The sequence below is a fragment of the Salvia hispanica genome, chromosome 5 (assembly GCF_023119035.1).
Source record: "Salvia hispanica cultivar TCC Black 2014 chromosome 5, UniMelb_Shisp_WGS_1.0, whole genome shotgun sequence".
Classification (NCBI taxonomy): domain Eukaryota; kingdom Viridiplantae; phylum Streptophyta; class Magnoliopsida; order Lamiales; family Lamiaceae; genus Salvia; species Salvia hispanica.
This window is the reverse complement of record NC_062969.1, coordinates 40,830,814-40,849,951: the sequence shown is the minus strand read 5'-3', so window position 1 is coordinate 40,849,951 and position 19,138 is coordinate 40,830,814. Positions and strand designations below refer to the sequence as shown.

Below are 19,138 nucleotides of genomic sequence, written 5' to 3'. Positions count from 1 at the left end.
TTACGCTTTTGATTGTACTTATAGAAATAATATATATAGATGACCTTGAATTGTTAATTATGATTAAACGAAATGGAAATTAATCTAGACCTTTAATACTATACTTGTACTATGCATTCGTTTTCTACCGATACTTTTATAATGACCGATAAAAACTTTAATATATAGTATAAATTGAAACAGTAGAAGAGAAATAAAAGAGAAAATAGTTAATATTTTAATAAAAATTAAAGATAACGTAACTAATCTTATAGATCACTCAATATAAAAAAATACTACTACTACTACTACTATATAATTATTAATTATTGGTGGGGACGTATTTCTAAATAAAATATTTTAAGCTCAAAAAGAAAAACTCAAGAAAATAAACTAAGGTGTGAGAGAAATAAGAATAATACAAGTGGCGACTGCTGGGAAGGTCGAGGCATATATAACTTTAATGTATATAAAATCTGAAATCATCGATTTTTTTCTTAATTTAATCTAACTTATAATATTCGAACTTTTTCCAGTGCCTAATTATAGAAAAAAAAGATTTTAGGATAACTATATTCGCATACAGTTACAATCCCATGTATCTTATATATATATATACTCTGTCTCTACCACGCATTCCCATTTCCTAGTTAGGAAAGGTTTAAAATCTCACATGCACATTTTTCTCACACTAAATTGTCACTAAAATCACTCCATTCAAAAAAAAAAAAAAAAAATTAAAAATTAAAAAAAAATCATGAATGTCGATCAACAACACTCCTCCCAGCCGCCGTCTCCGCCGCAAGCCGGAAAGATCAAGCGAGCTCGCGGCGGAGGCGGCAACACCAAGCACCCGGTCTACCGCGGCGTCCGGATGCGGAGCTGGGGGAAATGGGTGTCCGAAATCCGGGAGCCGCGGAAGAAGTCGCGGATTTGGCTCGGGACCTTCCCCACGCCCGAGATGGCGGCGCGTGCGCACGACGTCGCCGCGCTCAGCATCAAGGGCCCCTCCGCCGCCCTCAACTTCCCCGATATCGCCGCCGCGCTCCCCCGCCCCGCCTCCCTCAGCCCTCGCGACGTCCAGGAGGCGGCCGCGAGGGCCGCGGCGATGGACAAATTCGATGCTTCTCCGCCGCCGCCGCCGTCGCTGGCGTCGCTGGTGTCGTGCCTGGACATATCGGCGGCGGAGGAGGAGGAGGAGGAGCTGAGTGAGATCGTGGAGCTGCCGAGTTTGGGGCCGCCGTGTTTCGAGGGGAATGAGATTGTGTGCGTGGAGAACGCGGTGGTGGAGGGGTGGTTCGACGCGCCGCCGCTGTGGGGCGGCGGCGGCGGCGGCGATGATGCGGTGATTTCGAGCTGCTTCGAAACTTTGCTGTGGAATTATTGATTTTAATTGTGCATTTTACGTGAGTTTTTCTTTTCTTTTTCTGTAATTAGGGAAATTCTAGCCCTTTTTATTTTTTTAATCAAGGGCTTGTATTTCTTCTTTCTCTTTCTCAAATCAATCCTATTGTACATTCTCTCTTACTCTTTTTTAATCAAAAATGCTCAAGCAACCACAATATGTGAAAGTCACAGAGTAAAATTTCATCTTGGTAGGAAATGTAACTATATTTGAGACTTGATATGGGCATATGACATTGAAGTGATCTAGGTACGACTTATATGTCTAATTAGGTGATAGAGAATCTACAGAGCTAGAGTACTATAGTGAACTTTCTCCATATGGGAGTGCCAATTATTCTTCTCCATCATCTATTGTTTCATTATTTTTCTTTTTAGAATGATTGTTTATTTTAAGGGGGACCGTAGCCCTGCATTCATTAACTTCAAAACTCGAAAGCCAATCGTAAATAACCATGTTACTTGTTTCTACCTGGCATATAGAGTTATTACTACACTTGATTGTACTTGTCGATGAAATATTTATGGTCCATTTGATAACTAAGAAAGTCGAATTCTCAATCATGAATAAGAACGTTACATGTTGCAACTTGGCACATGTAATCATTATTTAATTTTACATTATTTGTCCATGGAATATAATTGTAGTGTGTAAGCTTTTGGTAGTATATATAATCAATTTAACTCATGTAATTTCTTTCTTTCTTTTGTTATTATATTTCCAATTATACTGAATATTATTATTATTACAACCATATAGTACTATTATTATTAATATTATTGTAAAATACGAGAATAAGACATTCCGACAATAAAAAGGACACTAATGTGAAAAAAGAATCGATCCACCCTTTTAGAAATAAAATCAATGGGTCGACATTGTTGAATCAAATCTTTTTTCCAGACAAAATACATTTTGAGGGTCCAAAACAGTACTTTAAAAAGAATACTCCACATATATAGATACAACATGCATACGTATATTTTACCAATTTACTTCCATTACCACTGCAACCTTGGAATTCGTCTATCTATAACGTCCAAAATTTTCACTGTATATATAATCTATTATCAAAATAATTGTCTAATTTCGAGATTTTGTACGAGCTTTAATATTATTTTAAATAAAGGATAACTCGAAGATATTTTTTTAAATACACAAACTATATCAATTCTGATATTTAGGAGCAAAATTTTCACATAAAATTTGGCGAGTTGTCTCATTATGCAGCCAGATTGTCGATCAATTCAACAAATGTATTTTATTTTATAAAACTAATAACTCAATAAAAACTTTTTCAATCTCGATTTGATGTGCATATATTCATAGCAATGGAATATGTTTATTTTCCTACATATTGTACTAATAATTTAGTGAGATCGATAACTAAGTACGTTACATTATATGGATTATCACATGTTTATAATTATATTGATGGTGTTAATCAAATTAGCGAAATTCCTTGTGTCGCACCATTTTCCAACATTCGTTCCTAATAAAAATTTATTAGTCAAAATCAACCAATTAATCATTCTACCCGACAATCTTTTTAACTAAAGTTATAATTAAGAAAGTGGATTAATGACCTCTTGAAAACGACTTACATAAAAAAAGAAATCATAATTTAGGGTTTATGTATAGAACTCTATCCACCCTTGTCTTATTAATAATATTATTGTTATTTATTATCTGCACGATTTGATAGTTACTAAATGTAAACAAAGTCTAAGCAACTATCTAATCATAATTAGTATGATAATTAAGTCTAATATATAGTTAATTAAGCTAAACTACGAACTTGTGAGTGTAATATTGTAAATATGAAAAAGGACATAAAGCAAAACGCCCTAATATCAAAGTTCTTATCATCTTTAACTTCGTGATTAATAATTAGCTAGTGTACACATAATTTTCAAGTCCAATACACACCACACAAATAACAAAGCTAAAAGACAAACCAAATCAAATATTGTATTTCCCAGTTTTTAAATTGTCTTCAGTCAATCAAATTGATATTACTTAGATATTTTATCTAATTAATTTCTCCATTTGAATGATCTTATTTGACGATCGACATGATTAACTAACTAGCTAGTCATAATTCTTTCTACAATAAAAATTATAGTGATGCTAGATTGAGTTTACATAAAGTTTTTTAATTGGGGTTTTTATAGATAGGGTTAGGTTTTCTAACTAATCATTATCCGTTAAAATCTGATTGAATGACGAATAAGACTTGCTCGAATATTCCCTATTTTTTTTATGTTTCTTACTCTTCATTAGATTAAGGAAATAAATATTAGTAAGTTATAATAAAATTAGTAGGATCCACAGATTATAAAAAACGTATTACTATACTACTACTTTAGAAAGAATACTGAAGTCGGCAAGTTCTTTCTAGCAATAGTAGGTGATTAAAAAACACAAGTTGCAGTAAAATAATTACAGGTGTAATTTAAGAATAAATATGTTTTTATTTTGTTGTGAAACTTGTTAATTAATAGTACTAGTACTAGCATGCTCTTCAGCTTATAAACTATTTATCGATCTATGAAAATAATATAAACTAATAATTAGCTGCACATTTATTATATTTTTTAAAAAGGTTTCACATGAATAAAGACTACTCTTCGAAAAAAATTAATATTATATTTCAAACAATGCTAATTAATGCTACATATTGCGCACTCGTTCAATTTATTTTGAATGTTCGAAATTACATAATTGATCAACAATTAATTTTAAATTTTTCATTAATTGTTATTTTTAAACACCAAAAATGTAAGTAATACCACTATATTGATACCACAAACCCAAACAGGACTACGTACACACATATACTAGTACTATAATTTTTAATTAATGAATAAAAACAAAATGTCTACATTAGCAATTTAATTATCAAATGGCTATGATGTCCCTAATGATTCAGTTAAGATTCGCTTTACTAATAATGGAACAATTAGATGCCAAAAGTATAAGTAAAAATTAATTAAATGTACATTTAACTTGTTGTTCTGATAATTTATGTCGAAGTTTATGCAACAACACTACATATATATATTGAGTCGGCTAGCAAATCCAAATAATTATAAAAATAATCTAAAATTACTTCCAATTGTCCATATTATTATTATTGGTCGGTTTCGGGTAATTTGTTGGTTTTATTCGATTTGTTTGATAAATTGGCAAGTAGTGCATTTATATATGTGTTAGAATGATGAACACCACTAGGCGATACACTTCGCATATTTACTTAGAAAAGTAATTAATGTATCAAGTGAAACAAGTGAAACATTACTTCAAATCTTAAATCCTATATTTCTTAATACTTCTTTATCTTAAATCCTATGAATTTATACTATGTAATTGGGGTAAAATACATTTCTAATTGGATTATTAATACTTAAAATAATTATAATTATTAATGCTTCAAATAATTATAAATAATAATTCAAATTTGAATTTCCGAGCACAATTATTAGTTTATTTAATTCATATACGTAAAACATGAAAGCAAAATAACTGTAGCATATTATTCCTCTATTTAGCTTTTTTTTTAAGAAAGGATGAAATTTATAATTTAAAGTTATTATTAGTCACAATGACAAGATTGCATCCGGATTCAAAGTAAGATTTAATTAAGTAGGTAATATTACCTTGTCTGTGATCAAAAGAAGACCCCCCCTATAAACACTTGTCTTGATTATATTATATTTCTTGTATTATATAAAAAGACACTTTGACATATATGCAATTCCTAATTATTAAACTCTTAAAGTTGCCTATAGTCTACTTAAAATTGACATGTATTCATACTCATGAAGGAAATGGTCCTACTCGTTGAAAATCCACTACATGTCCAAAAATGTAGAATACAACTAGCATAGAGTACAAAATTTTAATATTGTCGGAAAATAATGAAAGAATCTATATATCGTCATACATAGATAATGTGTGTAAACCTTGCATGAAATATGTAATGATTAACTATAAAATTTATTAAATTACTGATAAAGAAAACGACATGAGTAATGAATAATTTTGCATATTATTTAATGATTGGCACCTTGAAAAAATATTTTAAATGTATTACCTTATATATTTTTCATCGTAACATTAACATGACTTTAAGTAGTGTAAAATTAATCATAACCGAGATGTGATTCGATGGATTAGATATGATTTAGTTTTATGATATACTAATGTTCAGTGGGATGCATTCAACCAATACTTAGCATTGAGATAGTATTACGTATAATTACTCATGTCATATTATACCATTCTCGTTTCACAACAACCTTCAATTTACACTTTTGACATTCTTTAACTATAATTACCTTTTACCTACTACTTCAATTTACACTTTTGGCATTCTTTACTAAATTTTATCAGATTATTCATATAGTACTATATATTACTACTACTCATGGCCGCGCGCTATAACACAATACTTAATAAAATGAACACTTTCGCTATCCCTATCTCCACTTATCAATTTCATCAAACTTGTGCTACCGGAGGTGAAGAAGATTTCACATGGACAACTAAAGTAAGTCATTTTCTTCTTATTATAAAATTTACAATTGATCCGAGATCAAGAGCATTCAAATCCTAAGTAGGAGTAGTAATTTGGATCAATTTAATCTCGAATAATTATAACATAATTGATGATAATTATTTATACCAAGGCCGACAATTAGAGCATATTGTTGATTTGTTGTCTAGTTGATTTAATAGTGATTCAACATATTAAGCACAAACTCAAACATGACATGCTAAGAAAATTTTCAACTCGAAAACATATTCGACCAGCTACATTCATACTACTTAACAAAATACGAATCATTAAAATCTATTAATGGCACGATCTTATCAGGTCGACCAAATAACCCAACAAAAACCTTGAAACTTGACATTAATCTGTTAATTTCATGCAAGTGTGTGTATAAGAGAATGTGATACACAAGTGTGCGATCAAATACTAACTAATTTACAGTAATAACTAATATCAATTTTGTATGTTAACAATATCAACATAAAGACATAAATTTATCAATATTCTTGTGTTGATAAACTTGTGTCTTTGTGTTGATATTTAAATTTACATATTGTATTGATATAATTATATCTTTGTGTTGATAATTTTAATACACAGAATTGAAAGTTATTAGTTATTATTGAAAATTAGTTAGCACACTAACGCAACCCAGTGATATATCCATGGCCCTCAAACCACTGTTATCCTTTTTATTTCATTCCTTAATTAAGGAATACTACCTCCAACAATCCATTTCTTCCATAACTGTTCGTGGGTCCCACCATTTCGATTCTTCAATTCACAAATATAATTAACATAAAAACATTTCATTATTAAAATTCATTAAAAACCCATAATAACATTATGAATTCCTAAAAATTAAAAAGTACATAATTTAAATCCTCAAAACTAAAAATCGTATTAAATATTACAGAATTTAAAATCAAAGTAGTTAAAAATATATTCGCGAAAAAAATGGGTGATGAATTGGGTATTTATAAATGATTTATAGGGGTTAAAAAAATGAAAAAATGTTACTCCCTCAGTTTCAACTAAGTTGAGTCGTATTCCTTTTGGGATGTCTCAACTAAGTTGTCATTTCCTTCTTTTTACTAAAAACAAAAGATTCAATCACTCTTACTTTTTTCCATCACCTACTTTACTTTTTCTTACTTTATTCATCTCTCATTCTCTCATATTTTTAAACATAATTTCTTAATCTTCGTGACCAAAAATTTTGTATCAACTTAGTTGGAACAGGGGGAGTAATATTTAAGAAAGTGAGAACATTTTTTATCTATTCTGCCCACATTGCACTACGTGGGCTGGCGCATCGTTCCGCCAGATCGAGTGGTGCTCTCTGCGAAGGAATGATCATTCCAACGGAACGTTCATACCAGTGTTTCAATGGCTTTCCGTCCTATAAGAACGGCCATTCCGTTGCAGAGAGCAACATTGTTGATGCTCTCATTTTTTTTTGTTAGACAACAAGTATATTAAACTCGCTTTTAGCATAACCTACTAATCCTGTTCGACTGGTTTGTGGATTAAGATTGAAAGTTTCTCAATGGATGATGGAATTCAAATTCGTGACTTAAAAATTAATACAACTCCGCACTGGCAACTGCGCTGAGACCCATTGTCTATGCTTTCATATTTTCATATCTCGTCATATGAAAAATAGTGAGACCTGACTGATACATCTATAAAGCCTATAATCTAGGTAGATGATGAAAATTAAAATGAGAATTACGCTACTTGGGGTAATTAATTAAATTTAAAAAATATGAGAATCTTTGTGACAGCTGGCGGCGGTGTCGGCATTCCCCAAAGAGAGAGAGGGAGAGAGTGATGTGTGAGAAGATGGTGTGATGTGAGCAAGCAGCTTTGTGATGGATGTTGATGTGGCCACATCTTATTCATATATAGCCATTCCTGCTGTCTGTACGGACACGTCTTTTCTCTCCTGTTTCTGTCCTAAACGCTCTAACCCTAGACAATATCATCACTCAAACGACGCCGTTTAGAGCCTCTCAAGCCGTCGCACGTGCGACCTGGCCCTTCTTATTTTGCTTGTTTCAATTTCTTACATACTTCAATAAACTTTGTAGGTTTATAATTTCGAAATTTTCTATCACTTAATTTTTACTACTATTAGTACTACTTTTGTAAATAAATTTCATATTCACTAATTATTTTCTCAAAATTTTCTTTAGATATCCTAAAAGATGTACTGACTTAAAATGATGAATTTGTGAATGGATGGAGAGTGTATTATATTTTAGTTTGTCTACTATCTACAATAAAAGTTTTATTTTGTAATTTCTATTCATCTCATAATAAAAGTCATATTTCACTTTTACCATAAATGGTAAGTAGGCTCACATTTCACCAATTTACTTTACTCATAATTTATTATCTAATATATATAAGTTGGACTCGTATTCCATTATTCCGATTATAGAATGGATGGAATATTTGCATAGTGCTCAGATGCTACGAGTTTTTTATATTATATTGAGATGTTCCATTCTTAATAATTTCTGTTAAGGATAAAATGCATATTTCATACTCCATTGCTCAGAATTAATCGGGAATTTAATGGAAAATAAACGAAAATCCTCCAAAAAAGAAAACCTTTTTGTAGTGTAAAGACAAAAGTGCACATAATTGCCTAAAAGTACTCCAATCATTTGTCTTTTTTGCAATAAATTAATCAAGAAAAGCAAAAAAATAAAAGCTGAAAAATGGGACGCACTCGTTGATTGTTCATATTGCAACATTGACAATAAAAGCATATATATAGAGAAAGAGCCATAATTATACATGCATACAGATTTTGACATTAAGAGAAGAAAGTTTAAATGAATTTTAAATATCAAATTAACTAAGCCTTAATTTATTGAATATTGCCTATATATTAAGGCTCACAATTTGATGTTTCGAGCGTAAATGAGATTTATATGTATAGTATATAGTACGTCATTTTCTTGAATAGAAAATCAAATATCCTCAAAAGTATAGCATATATAATTACAAAATTCATGATTTTTGTCGAGCTAAATTTATATTCAAAATAACCAAAAATATATGTTGAATAAACTAAAACAGTATATAAGCTATTTTTACAATAAGTCTATGCAACCAAATTTTGTACAACCAAAAATTGGTTTATTTGAGAAAAAAAGTAATTTATTTATGCATTTAATTAAAAAGTATATACATATATATTGTATAGGGAACGTGCATAATATTATGGTATTTGAGTATAATTTTTTAAATTTTTTTAAACCATAAAATGTAATTAATGCATACTTTAATTCAAATTTGAAAAATAATAGAGAAATAATTCAAATATAAAAATAAAAAATTGAAAATGAGGCCAAAGACTAATAAATTGTTTTTAATTTGTTAACTAACTATATTTATGATTTTATTTAATTAACACATCAAAATAGCTAATATAATCTTGTTTTGGTTGTACAAAATTTGGTTGTTTATCATTACTCCTATTTTTATGGCATTGTTGATAACTAGTGATAGATAATAAATCAAATATATTTCATAAAAGTACATGATCTGGATTCTCTTATAAAATGGGAGACATGAGATGTGCAGTGATGGATGATTGATTTGGCATCAACAAACATAGTAGTGAAGTGCAAAATTCTTGAGTTATTATAGTTAATTATAGATAAAGTAATTTGTGATAATTTTTATTCTTGCAAAGTGTTGAATATTCAATACTTCTCATATGTTCGGCTTACTCATCATAAATAAAAAATAGTTGTAATTATTAAATTTTAATTGAGATTACTAAATGCCGTTGAGATATAGTAAATCCCAATTGGCTATTGGAGAGAGCAAAGTAGGAGAGAGGAATAAAGCAGATATAAATGTATTATTTTTAGCAATGGATCATCTTGGTTAGGACAAACTAAAAGGGAAAGTGAGCCATCTTCAGTTGGACGAAGGGAGTACTATTTTGTTTATTTTTTACGTTTGTAAATATGTAAATTATCAGCAAATAAATAGTACAATAAAAATACCATAAGTTAAAAGACAAACCCTACATTTACTTAATTAAAAAAAAGTTATAGCGATAGAAAGATAGGAAGAGTGAAATTGACATGAGGAAGAGAGTTGTGAAAGGTGTGCAATGAAGTAAAAATGTGGTGATATATATTGAAGAAATGAAAAAAAAAATGAAAATGTATTGCATCGTCCGGACCTATCCTCTGGATCCCTACAATGGGGCGGGGGATGAAAAAAATGGTTCATCTTCCACAGAGGATGGGGGGAGCATCGTCCGCCCACCTACAGTAGCGAACGCTAGGGTGGACGATGCATCGGGTGGATTATCGTCCATCCCATTGCATTCACTCCATGATATTTACCCTTTCAAAAAATTAATTGAATTCCAGAAGTTTCCCAAGTTTGTAAGCTATCATTGTCAATAGAGACAATGTATTGACATGATTAGTTTTTGCATTGAATAAAACTGCAGTATTGTTCCCAAAACTCTATGATTGGAGTTGAAACTTGCCTATTGGAATGGAATGGGTGTCACTGTGACATTTTATATGCACTATTTGTTTTATCCGTTCAATAATAAAAGTCACATAAGAGTCACATTTCACTTTTTAACATAAATAGTAGTAGATCTCACATTTTACTAACTCACTTCACTTATATTCTATTATAAAATCAATATAAAAAATGGACTCCATATTACACCAACTTTCCAACCCACTATTTTTAACATTTCTTAAAATTCGAGCGCACATCAAATGTGACTCCTATTGTGAGACGTAGGATGTAATAATATTTAGCAGAATGAGATTATATAAGCACTTATGATTCACTGAGATGTTGGATTTTGTAGTTATCATTGTTAGTTGTTAGTACGCGCGTGTTTTCGGTGAGAGTAACATTCTGAATCATCGAACCCGAAAATATTGTGTAAACTATAAACCGAAAATAAAATTAATTTTATTTGCAGGTTGTTACTAAGATTGTGTAATAAATCATCTTCCCATTTTTTTAAAAAATACGTGACCTTTTCATACTAGTCATATTATTTGGGCATTAAATCCAATTTTGACTAATATCAATGATTCAACAATTAGTATTAAAAATTCATTGGGCCTAATAACAATTTAAGGACCATAATAGTACAGAAGATCGAATTAATGGACCTATAAAGTGAGCTAAAGTAAGCCCAAAATCAGTGACCTTATATGGAGTGGTAGAAATTAGTGCTATCTAGAAAATAAGCTTAAATCTAACATGAGGCAATATACTATATAAAGACAGAAATAATCAACAAATATCAAGATAAAGACAGCAATAAATAGAAAAAAAATCAGGATAAAAGAATGAAGCAATGAGATGGTTAAAGATTGGATACATGTGTAATATACTACTATAACATATAAATATAATTAATTAGTAATTACAATTAATTGAAAATCCATATTATGAAACAACACATTCAGTCGATACACAAACCTAGCATAAAAGTTGGAAAAGTTCCCAGACAGGTGTAACACAAACTAACAACGAGGTCACGCATTGAGGAAGGGCTCTTACTCTTCAAGGATGGCGCGGCCGAGATTGGTGGCAAGGGCCAGTCGGACGGACCTGAAGGCCTCTGGTGGCAAGTCAGCATCAACGTAGCCTGGCAGAAGTCGTGCAAGCGACAGATCTTGCAACTTATTCAACAAAAGGTTCGTTTGAGAAACGTTGAACAAGGGACGATCCTTCCAGTTCAGCAATTCCAGCTGCACAGGATTAAGGTGTTGAAGAATCATGTAACAAAGCTCATCGTTGGTTCAGCTAGGGGAAGAGTTACTTACTGACTCGTTTAACAGATGAAGCCAGAATTGTTGAGGTGTAGAAGGGTTTCTCATTAGCTGTACAAATGGATTCAGGGATCATTAATTAGATTGTAGTACGTTGGAGATAATTGTGCTTAGTTTCTCGTTTTAGCAATAGACGGGTGGAACGAGCCAAGTCAAGCCACCGGGCAGGTAAACATTCCTGTGGAACTTCAATAAATTTGACTAGTGAAGACATATAACAGTGATACATCAACTTACAGATACGAGGGCTTCTGAAGCTTTTCTAGCATCGTCAGTTGCGAATCCATCCTGAACTTGCTGGAGGGATCGCCGGAAATCCCTGTACCTGAGGATCGTCAACCAAAGGATCAGAGATTCAGAAATCAGTAAAGAGCACGTAGAACTCTGCAACTATCGAAAGCATGAAAATTGCATACTTTTTCAAGAACTCAAGACCGCCAGCAGTTCTGGACTCAGTTCCCAGCAAATCAATCATTCCTTCCCATTGCTGCACGAAAGAAGGGAGACAATACACTAAGAAAGTTGATATATTTATAAACTATGTTTTATCTTTTGATACTGGTAAACCTAGTCAAGTAGTCGCAGTACGAACTAATCATTGTTAAATTTCGTGAGGTAACATATAATTTCTGTGTAACATTACCTTGAAACTTTCATCAGAAACTGATTTTCCAACAATATCAAATAAATGCTTCGCAATTCGGTTTAAACGAACTTCATCCTGAGCTTGCTGCAGCCAGTGCACAGCGGAACCTTTGTCTCCATGCTTCCAGTAATGAACTCCAGCTATCTGTTTTCATAGACGACATATTGTTACAAGTAAACTTCACAGGCATGTATTCAAAATGAGAAGCACATAAAAAATTGTTTCATCAGTAAGGATGAGATCCTTGTGGTACATGCAGCACAATCCCAGGAGATAGGTAATCATTGCTTGAAACATACCTTCATCATATGGCGACTAACATAATCTATTCCATTGAGACGACAGATCTCTATGCTCTGCATAAAGAGAAAAGGTACACTGTCTAAGAGCTCCAGTAATCGATGCTGAAGGTTAATGTGAATTCAGGGATTTTGACAGAAACAGGCAAAATAGAATGTTGCAGTCCTCAAGCACCTCCGATAACACTTGCTGACGCTGTACGGGCTGCTTGTACAGTAAATTCTCCAATAAACCCAAACCTTGCTTCATGCATGAAGTCAAATATATAGGAGCGATCTGAAGGACCAGAATAAAAGTATATCAGAAATAGGGAGTACTGGAAGAATTTTACAAGTAAAAAACTGAACCTATATCAAATATGTGTGGTCCTCAATGTCAAAAGGCTAGGAGGCATCAAGAGCAATGCCAAAACACAACTGCTGGTTCACTACTCACATTCCATGTCAAGACATGAGATGATAGAACTTGAGCATAAATCAGTCGATGAAGCTCTTCTATGCAGATTCCTCCAATCTTAGACTGCTCCTCATGCAAAAGCATTTCTGCTTGAGCGCTTCCAGCTGTCAGCAGCTCTGCAGCATGGGTTATCATCCTGTTCAAAGATAAAAGATAAACCACCACATGATTTTATTGATTCACTTACCAAATATCAGGGAATGACATAAGTTACATACACCCACAATGGAAAAAACACTACTGCTTTGTCAAGTGTGAACAGTTATCAAGGAGCACCAAGAATTATTTGCACAATTTTACAACTGTATCACATAAAAATAGCTGAACTACAGCTCTGTGCACAAACCAAGGAAGGAAGAAGAGAACAGCATCTCTTACCAGGGGCCAAATGATCTTGAGCATTCGGCGAGAACAACCTGAAACATCAATGATCACTCAAAGGCTTGCAGAATGAGGCAAAAAAATATAGGCAATTCTAGGACCAAAAATTGAGGCATTACCTCTGTATTTTCTTCAAGAATCCCAATTAAGAGTCCCATCAACTTATGTCGATTGGTAATTGGTTTTAAATGCATGCATTTCTGGGCTAGGGTATACATACTTTCTAAACCCTGCAACAGAACAATTATTTATAATACGGATGTTAAATGGATTAATGGAGATCAAAATTACTCTTCAACTTCATTTTCCACAATCTAGATAGGCAACTACACCGAGCAAATATGAAACATCAAGCTCATCGAACTTACCACAGTGAAAGGCCTAATATACAAAAGGTGAGAAATGTAAAGCTCTATCCAGTGATATGTTGCGTTGGAGATAACATTAGCATTTCCCAGCATTATCTGAATCATGTTTTTAAGTCCATCTCTGGTCTGTTTATGATCACACTGAAGCCAGTAAGGATGGCAGTCCAGTTTAGTGATTTGAGTTCTCCACTTCTCCCATGCCTGACAAATGAGATGTATAAAGAATAGTACAATTTAATGTTCAGGTACTAATTCTCAAGTATATATGTTACTTTCATAAACTCAGGCTTGGTGTTGTAGCATTCTCCTAATTTTTCATCTGATATATGAGGACGCAATCGTGGCATCTGTGATATAAGAACAGCAACTGCTTCAACGAGTCCACTTTCAATCTGTTTCAGCATCGCGCAAAAGATCCAGATGTTATTCGTATATAAGGTTGGTGAATAAATCAACACATCTGAGCAAAACTTATTATTTTGAATAATTTCCAGATTAGTTTCTTATACAGAGTAGAGATTTTAGTCAGACTTACCTCTCGAGTTCCAAGCTGGTCCAACTGGTAAGATCCATGCAACCGCAACATTTTTACCTGCAAATGTTTAGCATGAGAAGCAGCACGCACCTATAAAGTAGTATTCAACTTTTACATGGAAGGGACTTGTTCGATTTATATAAACTCACAACAATGTCTAGCCAGCCAATGCTTAAAGCAGACGACATAATTTCCCAATACTCTGGATCATTCTCAACTTCCTGCAAAGAGAAAGTAAATGAAAAGAGTCAAGAGAGAAACACTGGACAAATCTGAAATGATCCCATACTGAAGTTAATAGATAGGAATATGTTGTATCTCTATGTGCATATTAACAAATCAAATTCTACCTAACATTATTCTATAATGTTATAATAACGGCTAATAAATGATTTACATGTTTTATTCCAAAGCAATGTGAATTCAGATGTTAAAACTAAATTTTTGACACTAGATGGGGGGAGCAGATGCAGTTCAAGAAGAACAAAAAAAGTGAGTGATATATGGTTCCATGAATGTCAAAGATAAAGTGACGAATGACCTGTATGGTTACAAGTGCTTTCTGGAAAGCCACAAGTCTTGCATGGACAGTTGGCTGAGTTGCAGATAGCAAACAATCAAAATCCTGTAAAAAAAGAGGCATTATTATTTGCCATGGACAAAAGATGAGAAGAAGACTGCAAGGTGAAAGAAGATAACAATAGGAAGTCCCATACAGCTAACCAATCAAGGAGGCGTTCAGGAATCCAGGTCTGAGATTGCTTATCTGCATAAAACATTTCCACCAGTTCCCAGGCAGCTTTCAATGAGGTTGGCTGCTCAACATCCTGATTTATATGCTACAGTCAGATAAAGGAATCCTAAAAATCTGATAAGCTGCAAAAATGCTAACACCTTAAGAAATGAAGAGTTACCTCCAATAATGCCTTCGGGTCTTCGATGGTTGGTGTAATATATGACTTTGAAGTACCAAGGAGAGATTTAATTTCATTGCTGTACTCCATTACATGTACCCACCTGCATGTTTGAGAGAAAGTTCATGGGCTTTCAAAGGTCCAAGAATTCGAAAATACCGGAGATTGCTGATAAATAAATGACAGCTGAAGGTGAAAGATACAGTGAAAACAATTTTTCAATTTCAATTTTCCATAAAACTTAAGTGAATGATACATGAAAAAATGATAACTGAATATTATGGACAGGTGAACTGCCATTTAGGCTTTAGCTCATCCTCGTGAATAAGTAATGCAGAGAAGCTCTGTACACAGACGAAGCCAGGAATATAAATGAAAGGGGGCAAACTTATATGTGAAGGAAATTTAAAAATTTGAGAAGGGGCAAATATAAAGAAATTTAAGTGTTTTTTGCAAAATTAGATAATAAAATAGTACTAGCATACGTTAATATATTTGAGGAGGGGCATTTGCCCCACCTTAACAAATTCGGCTTCACCCATGGCTCGTATAAGCACCCCTACAAGCAATCTATTGGTTGAATTTTCCCGTTCATGCCATGCATGATGCATAACTGAATATTCTAAAATCACGGAAACATATCCACAAAGGAGCCTTATCCTGGAAATCGACTCCTACGCCAGAAAGTAATGGGAGAGCAGTTCAGCTTCCATACAAAAAGTAGTATAGGTGTTATAACACATTCTTGTTAAGAAATTCCATGAATACTCTTAGATGGATTTCGAGTGAGTTCCTATCTAAGAGAGTCACCTACAGAATCTCTTTTGATATACGGCTACCACAAGTACTTTTCCCTGATCTTGAACAAGAATTAAGCCCTAAAATAAGGCTACTAGACACTAATACCCAATTCACTAAGCATCTATGCTGCCTAACATCTCAACCAACGGTCTTCTAACCAAAACACACAGTTCCAAAATTCAATTTTAACAAACAACACAAACAGAAACAATCAGCTATTTCAGTCTCACATATCTAACTCGAACAAATACCTTTCTTCCCAACCTCAGCGGATTCAAAATCAGCTCAATTCATTAACAATAACAATTAAACAAATTGACTGCACACCAATCAATTACCAAGTTTTGTCATACTGCAACTCGTCCATCTGATTCTTCCGGCTCTGGAGAAGCGCGAAGGGCGTGACCGAGCCGTGCGCGATTCTCTGCCGCTCAGCTTCGGAAACTTCTCCTCCTTCCTCCGCATTGGTGAGATTCACTTCCACAACTTCCCCATCGGATTCAACTCCTCCAGGTTGCAGGAGTGAGACGCGGAGCGTGCTTCCACGACCCCAGGAGATCGAGACGCGCCCGAACGGCGGCGCTGTGCGGCGCGTCCGCAGAGGATAGACTCTCGGCGTCTGCGTCTCCAGAGAGTGTGGAACGATGGAGAGCGAGTTGAACTCGCCGGAATCTGAGGTCACTGCCGGCATCCTGCCGGAATATTCTGCTCAGGGTTTTGCAAGGGCTTAGAGAGGAGAGAGTGAATGAGTTAATTTGGAGCACTGTCACAGCAAAATAGCGCTTTTTATTTTTTGTGATTTTCTCAGTATTAATTAATTAAGACAAATTAATATATCTATCGATCTATGCTTATATAAAAGTCGAGTTTTAGGCAATATTTTGAATATGTATAAATTTTGGGAATAATTATAAATATTAATAAATTATGTTTATAATTTATGTAGCCAAGTGAAATGTTAATGCCACTAAATGTATAACTATATACTCCCTCCGTCCGCCATTAGGAATCTCATTCATGGGCGGCGCGGGTTTTAAGAAATGTTAAGAAAAGTGGGTGAAAAAAAGTTAGTGGAATAAGAGCCCCACTTATATATATTAATTTTAAATGAAATGTGAGTAAAATGAGTTAATAGAAGGTGAGACTCTATTACCATTTATGGTAAAAGTTAACTGGGACTCTTATTCACAGACGGACTAAAATGGAAAAAACGAGACTCTTATTCGCAGATGGAGGGAGTACTACGTAGTCAAATGAAGGATGTTATTGCCATTAATTTGGTATAACTATAAATTAATATCCACTAAATTATAAATTAATATCGACTAAAAGTATCTGTATTATTTAGCTTTTTTTTTTTGGACAATAATTTAATGCAAAAAGAGCACCTAAGTTAATGAAATGGTAAAAATTGTAATGTAGTGTATGTAGTTGATTTATGTTTTGAAATTATTACATTAATCTTAATCAAATTCACAAATTATGTTAATCAATCAATTCAATAATATAATAGTCCCAGAGAATAAAAAATACTGTTATGTTGTTACTTTTTTTCAACATAATCACATCGCAGTATTTTTAATGTTTATTAATGCTTATTATTACACAATTTCTGAAATATTACTAGTGGTCTATTCATAAACTTTTTGTATATATAATAGTATCATGAACTTTGATCACAATGTTAATTTTTCAACGAGTATCATGAACTTATAGATCACGGTGTTTCATAAAACAAAATAACATCATTTTGATTTTTATTCTTTTTAGTTTATTATTTATAGGGAAATAGTGATAAATTGCTTAAAATTGTTGTAGACAGTCACCATTTGTTCCTCCCCATGCTCGAAATCACCCACTATTCTCTGCAACATGAGTCCATGATTGTCGAGCAGGATCCTCCCCTTCGAGGAGCCATTTGATTAGTCAGGAATTGAATCATTCAATGGCGATGCAACATGTCGAGTCGAGAATGCTAAGGCAGTAAGAGCACTCCCAATGCTCTCCCTAAAAACTCTCTTATTTCTCTCTAACTCCTGCCACATCAGCACCAAAATTTATCCCCAATTTTTAGCCAACTTTTAGCCAACTACTCCAATGGTTTCTCTCTTATTTTTCCCTAACTCAAAAAAAAAAAAAAAAAAAAAAAAAAAAAAAAGAGTAAAGCCGAAAAATCGCCGAATCGCGCCTACAGTGGGCGCCGATGATTCGGCGATGAATCGGGAGTTGGCGAATTATCGCCGAAACACACCCAACGGCCGGCGATAACTCGGCGATTTTCGGCGAAAAATCGCCGAGTGTTATCGCCGGACCATTGGGAGTGCTCTAATCGCCGAAAACTTGCGGCAACAATAGAAAGCGGAAGCCGTAGACACAACATGGTGAGACGAAGGGGAAATGACGAGGAATTCGGTAGATTAATGATTCGACGTTCTCTAATATACCTCGTCGGATAAATCAGTGGAGAATTATTCCCACTCGTTATAACATGCAATCTTTCATTATACTGTGTAGGGCAACTGTGTCTAGAGGGAAGCTCGTGGAGGGGCATGAACCTCCATTATGGCCGGTAATCAGCGCACCACCGTGTTATGGACTCTCCATAGCCATGATGGCTAGCTGGCTACGTAATGAGAGGAGACTATAGAACTATACGGGACTAAAATTGGAGAGGATGTTTTCTTTTTTAAAACGATGTCTCTTTCAACAATTTCTATAACATCATTTTAAAAATGCCAAGTCAATTAATATAATTAGTTAGGGGAGTGAGCAATTGCTAACTCATCATTTAATTACTAACTACTTTCTCTGTCCCGAATAATTCGGGTCACTTTGACCGGGCACGGGTTTTAAGAATTGTAATGAAAAGTAGGTTGAAAAAGTTAGTGGAACGTGGTCCTACCTTTATATATTAGTTTTATAATAAAATGTGAGTAGGAATGAGTTAGT

The 19,138-nt window shown here is 33.5% G+C and overlaps 2 protein-coding genes across 2 annotated transcripts; one reads left to right on the top strand and one right to left on the bottom strand.

The window, feature by feature from the left end:
- The first annotated feature begins 613 nt into the window (after window positions 1–613).
- On the top strand, window positions 614–1,550 carry LOC125190417 (dehydration-responsive element-binding protein 3-like). Its single transcript, XM_048087730.1, has one exon. The coding sequence runs from the start codon at window positions 737–739 to the stop codon at window positions 1,364–1,366; it is 630 nt and encodes a 209-aa protein (XP_047943687.1). The 5' UTR covers window positions 614–736; the 3' UTR covers window positions 1,367–1,550.
- A 9,724-nt stretch (window positions 1,551–11,274) lies between these two features.
- On the bottom strand, window positions 11,275–16,949 carry LOC125186362 (nuclear pore complex protein NUP85). The gene is made up of 18 exons (XM_048082712.1): window positions 16,528–16,949; window positions 15,389–15,491; window positions 15,191–15,301; window positions 15,016–15,099; window positions 14,624–14,695; window positions 14,475–14,531; window positions 14,212–14,331; window positions 13,940–14,140; window positions 13,691–13,801; window positions 13,569–13,606; window positions 13,170–13,326; window positions 12,909–13,010; window positions 12,734–12,790; window positions 12,432–12,578; window positions 12,205–12,275; window positions 12,026–12,113; window positions 11,783–11,839; window positions 11,275–11,707 (listed from the first exon to the last, which is right to left on the bottom strand). The coding sequence occupies exons 1-18, from the start codon at window positions 16,878–16,880 to the stop codon at window positions 11,513–11,515; spliced, it is 2,124 nt and encodes a 707-aa protein (XP_047938669.1). The 5' UTR covers window positions 16,881–16,949; the 3' UTR covers window positions 11,275–11,512.
- Window positions 16,950–19,138: the final 2,189 nt, after the last annotated feature.

Bases quoted from the DNA above. Each gene is read 5' to 3' on its own strand.
- LOC125190417 (XM_048087730.1), top strand. From the start codon at position 737: ATGAATGTCGATCAACAACACTCCTCCCAGCCGCCGTCTCCGCCGCAA.
- LOC125186362 (XM_048082712.1), bottom strand. From the start codon at position 16,880: ATGCCGGCAGTGACCTCAGATTCCGGCGAGTTCAACTCGCTCTCCATC. The intron at 13,802-13,939 runs GTAAGTTCGATG...GTTCTGTTGCAG, and splicing joins ATATTAGGCCTTTCACTGTG to GGTTTAGAAAGTATGTATAC. The intron at 11,840-12,025 runs GTAAGTTGATGT...CCATTTGTACAG, and splicing joins CTTCAGAAGCCCTCGTATCT to CTAATGAGAAACCCTTCTAC.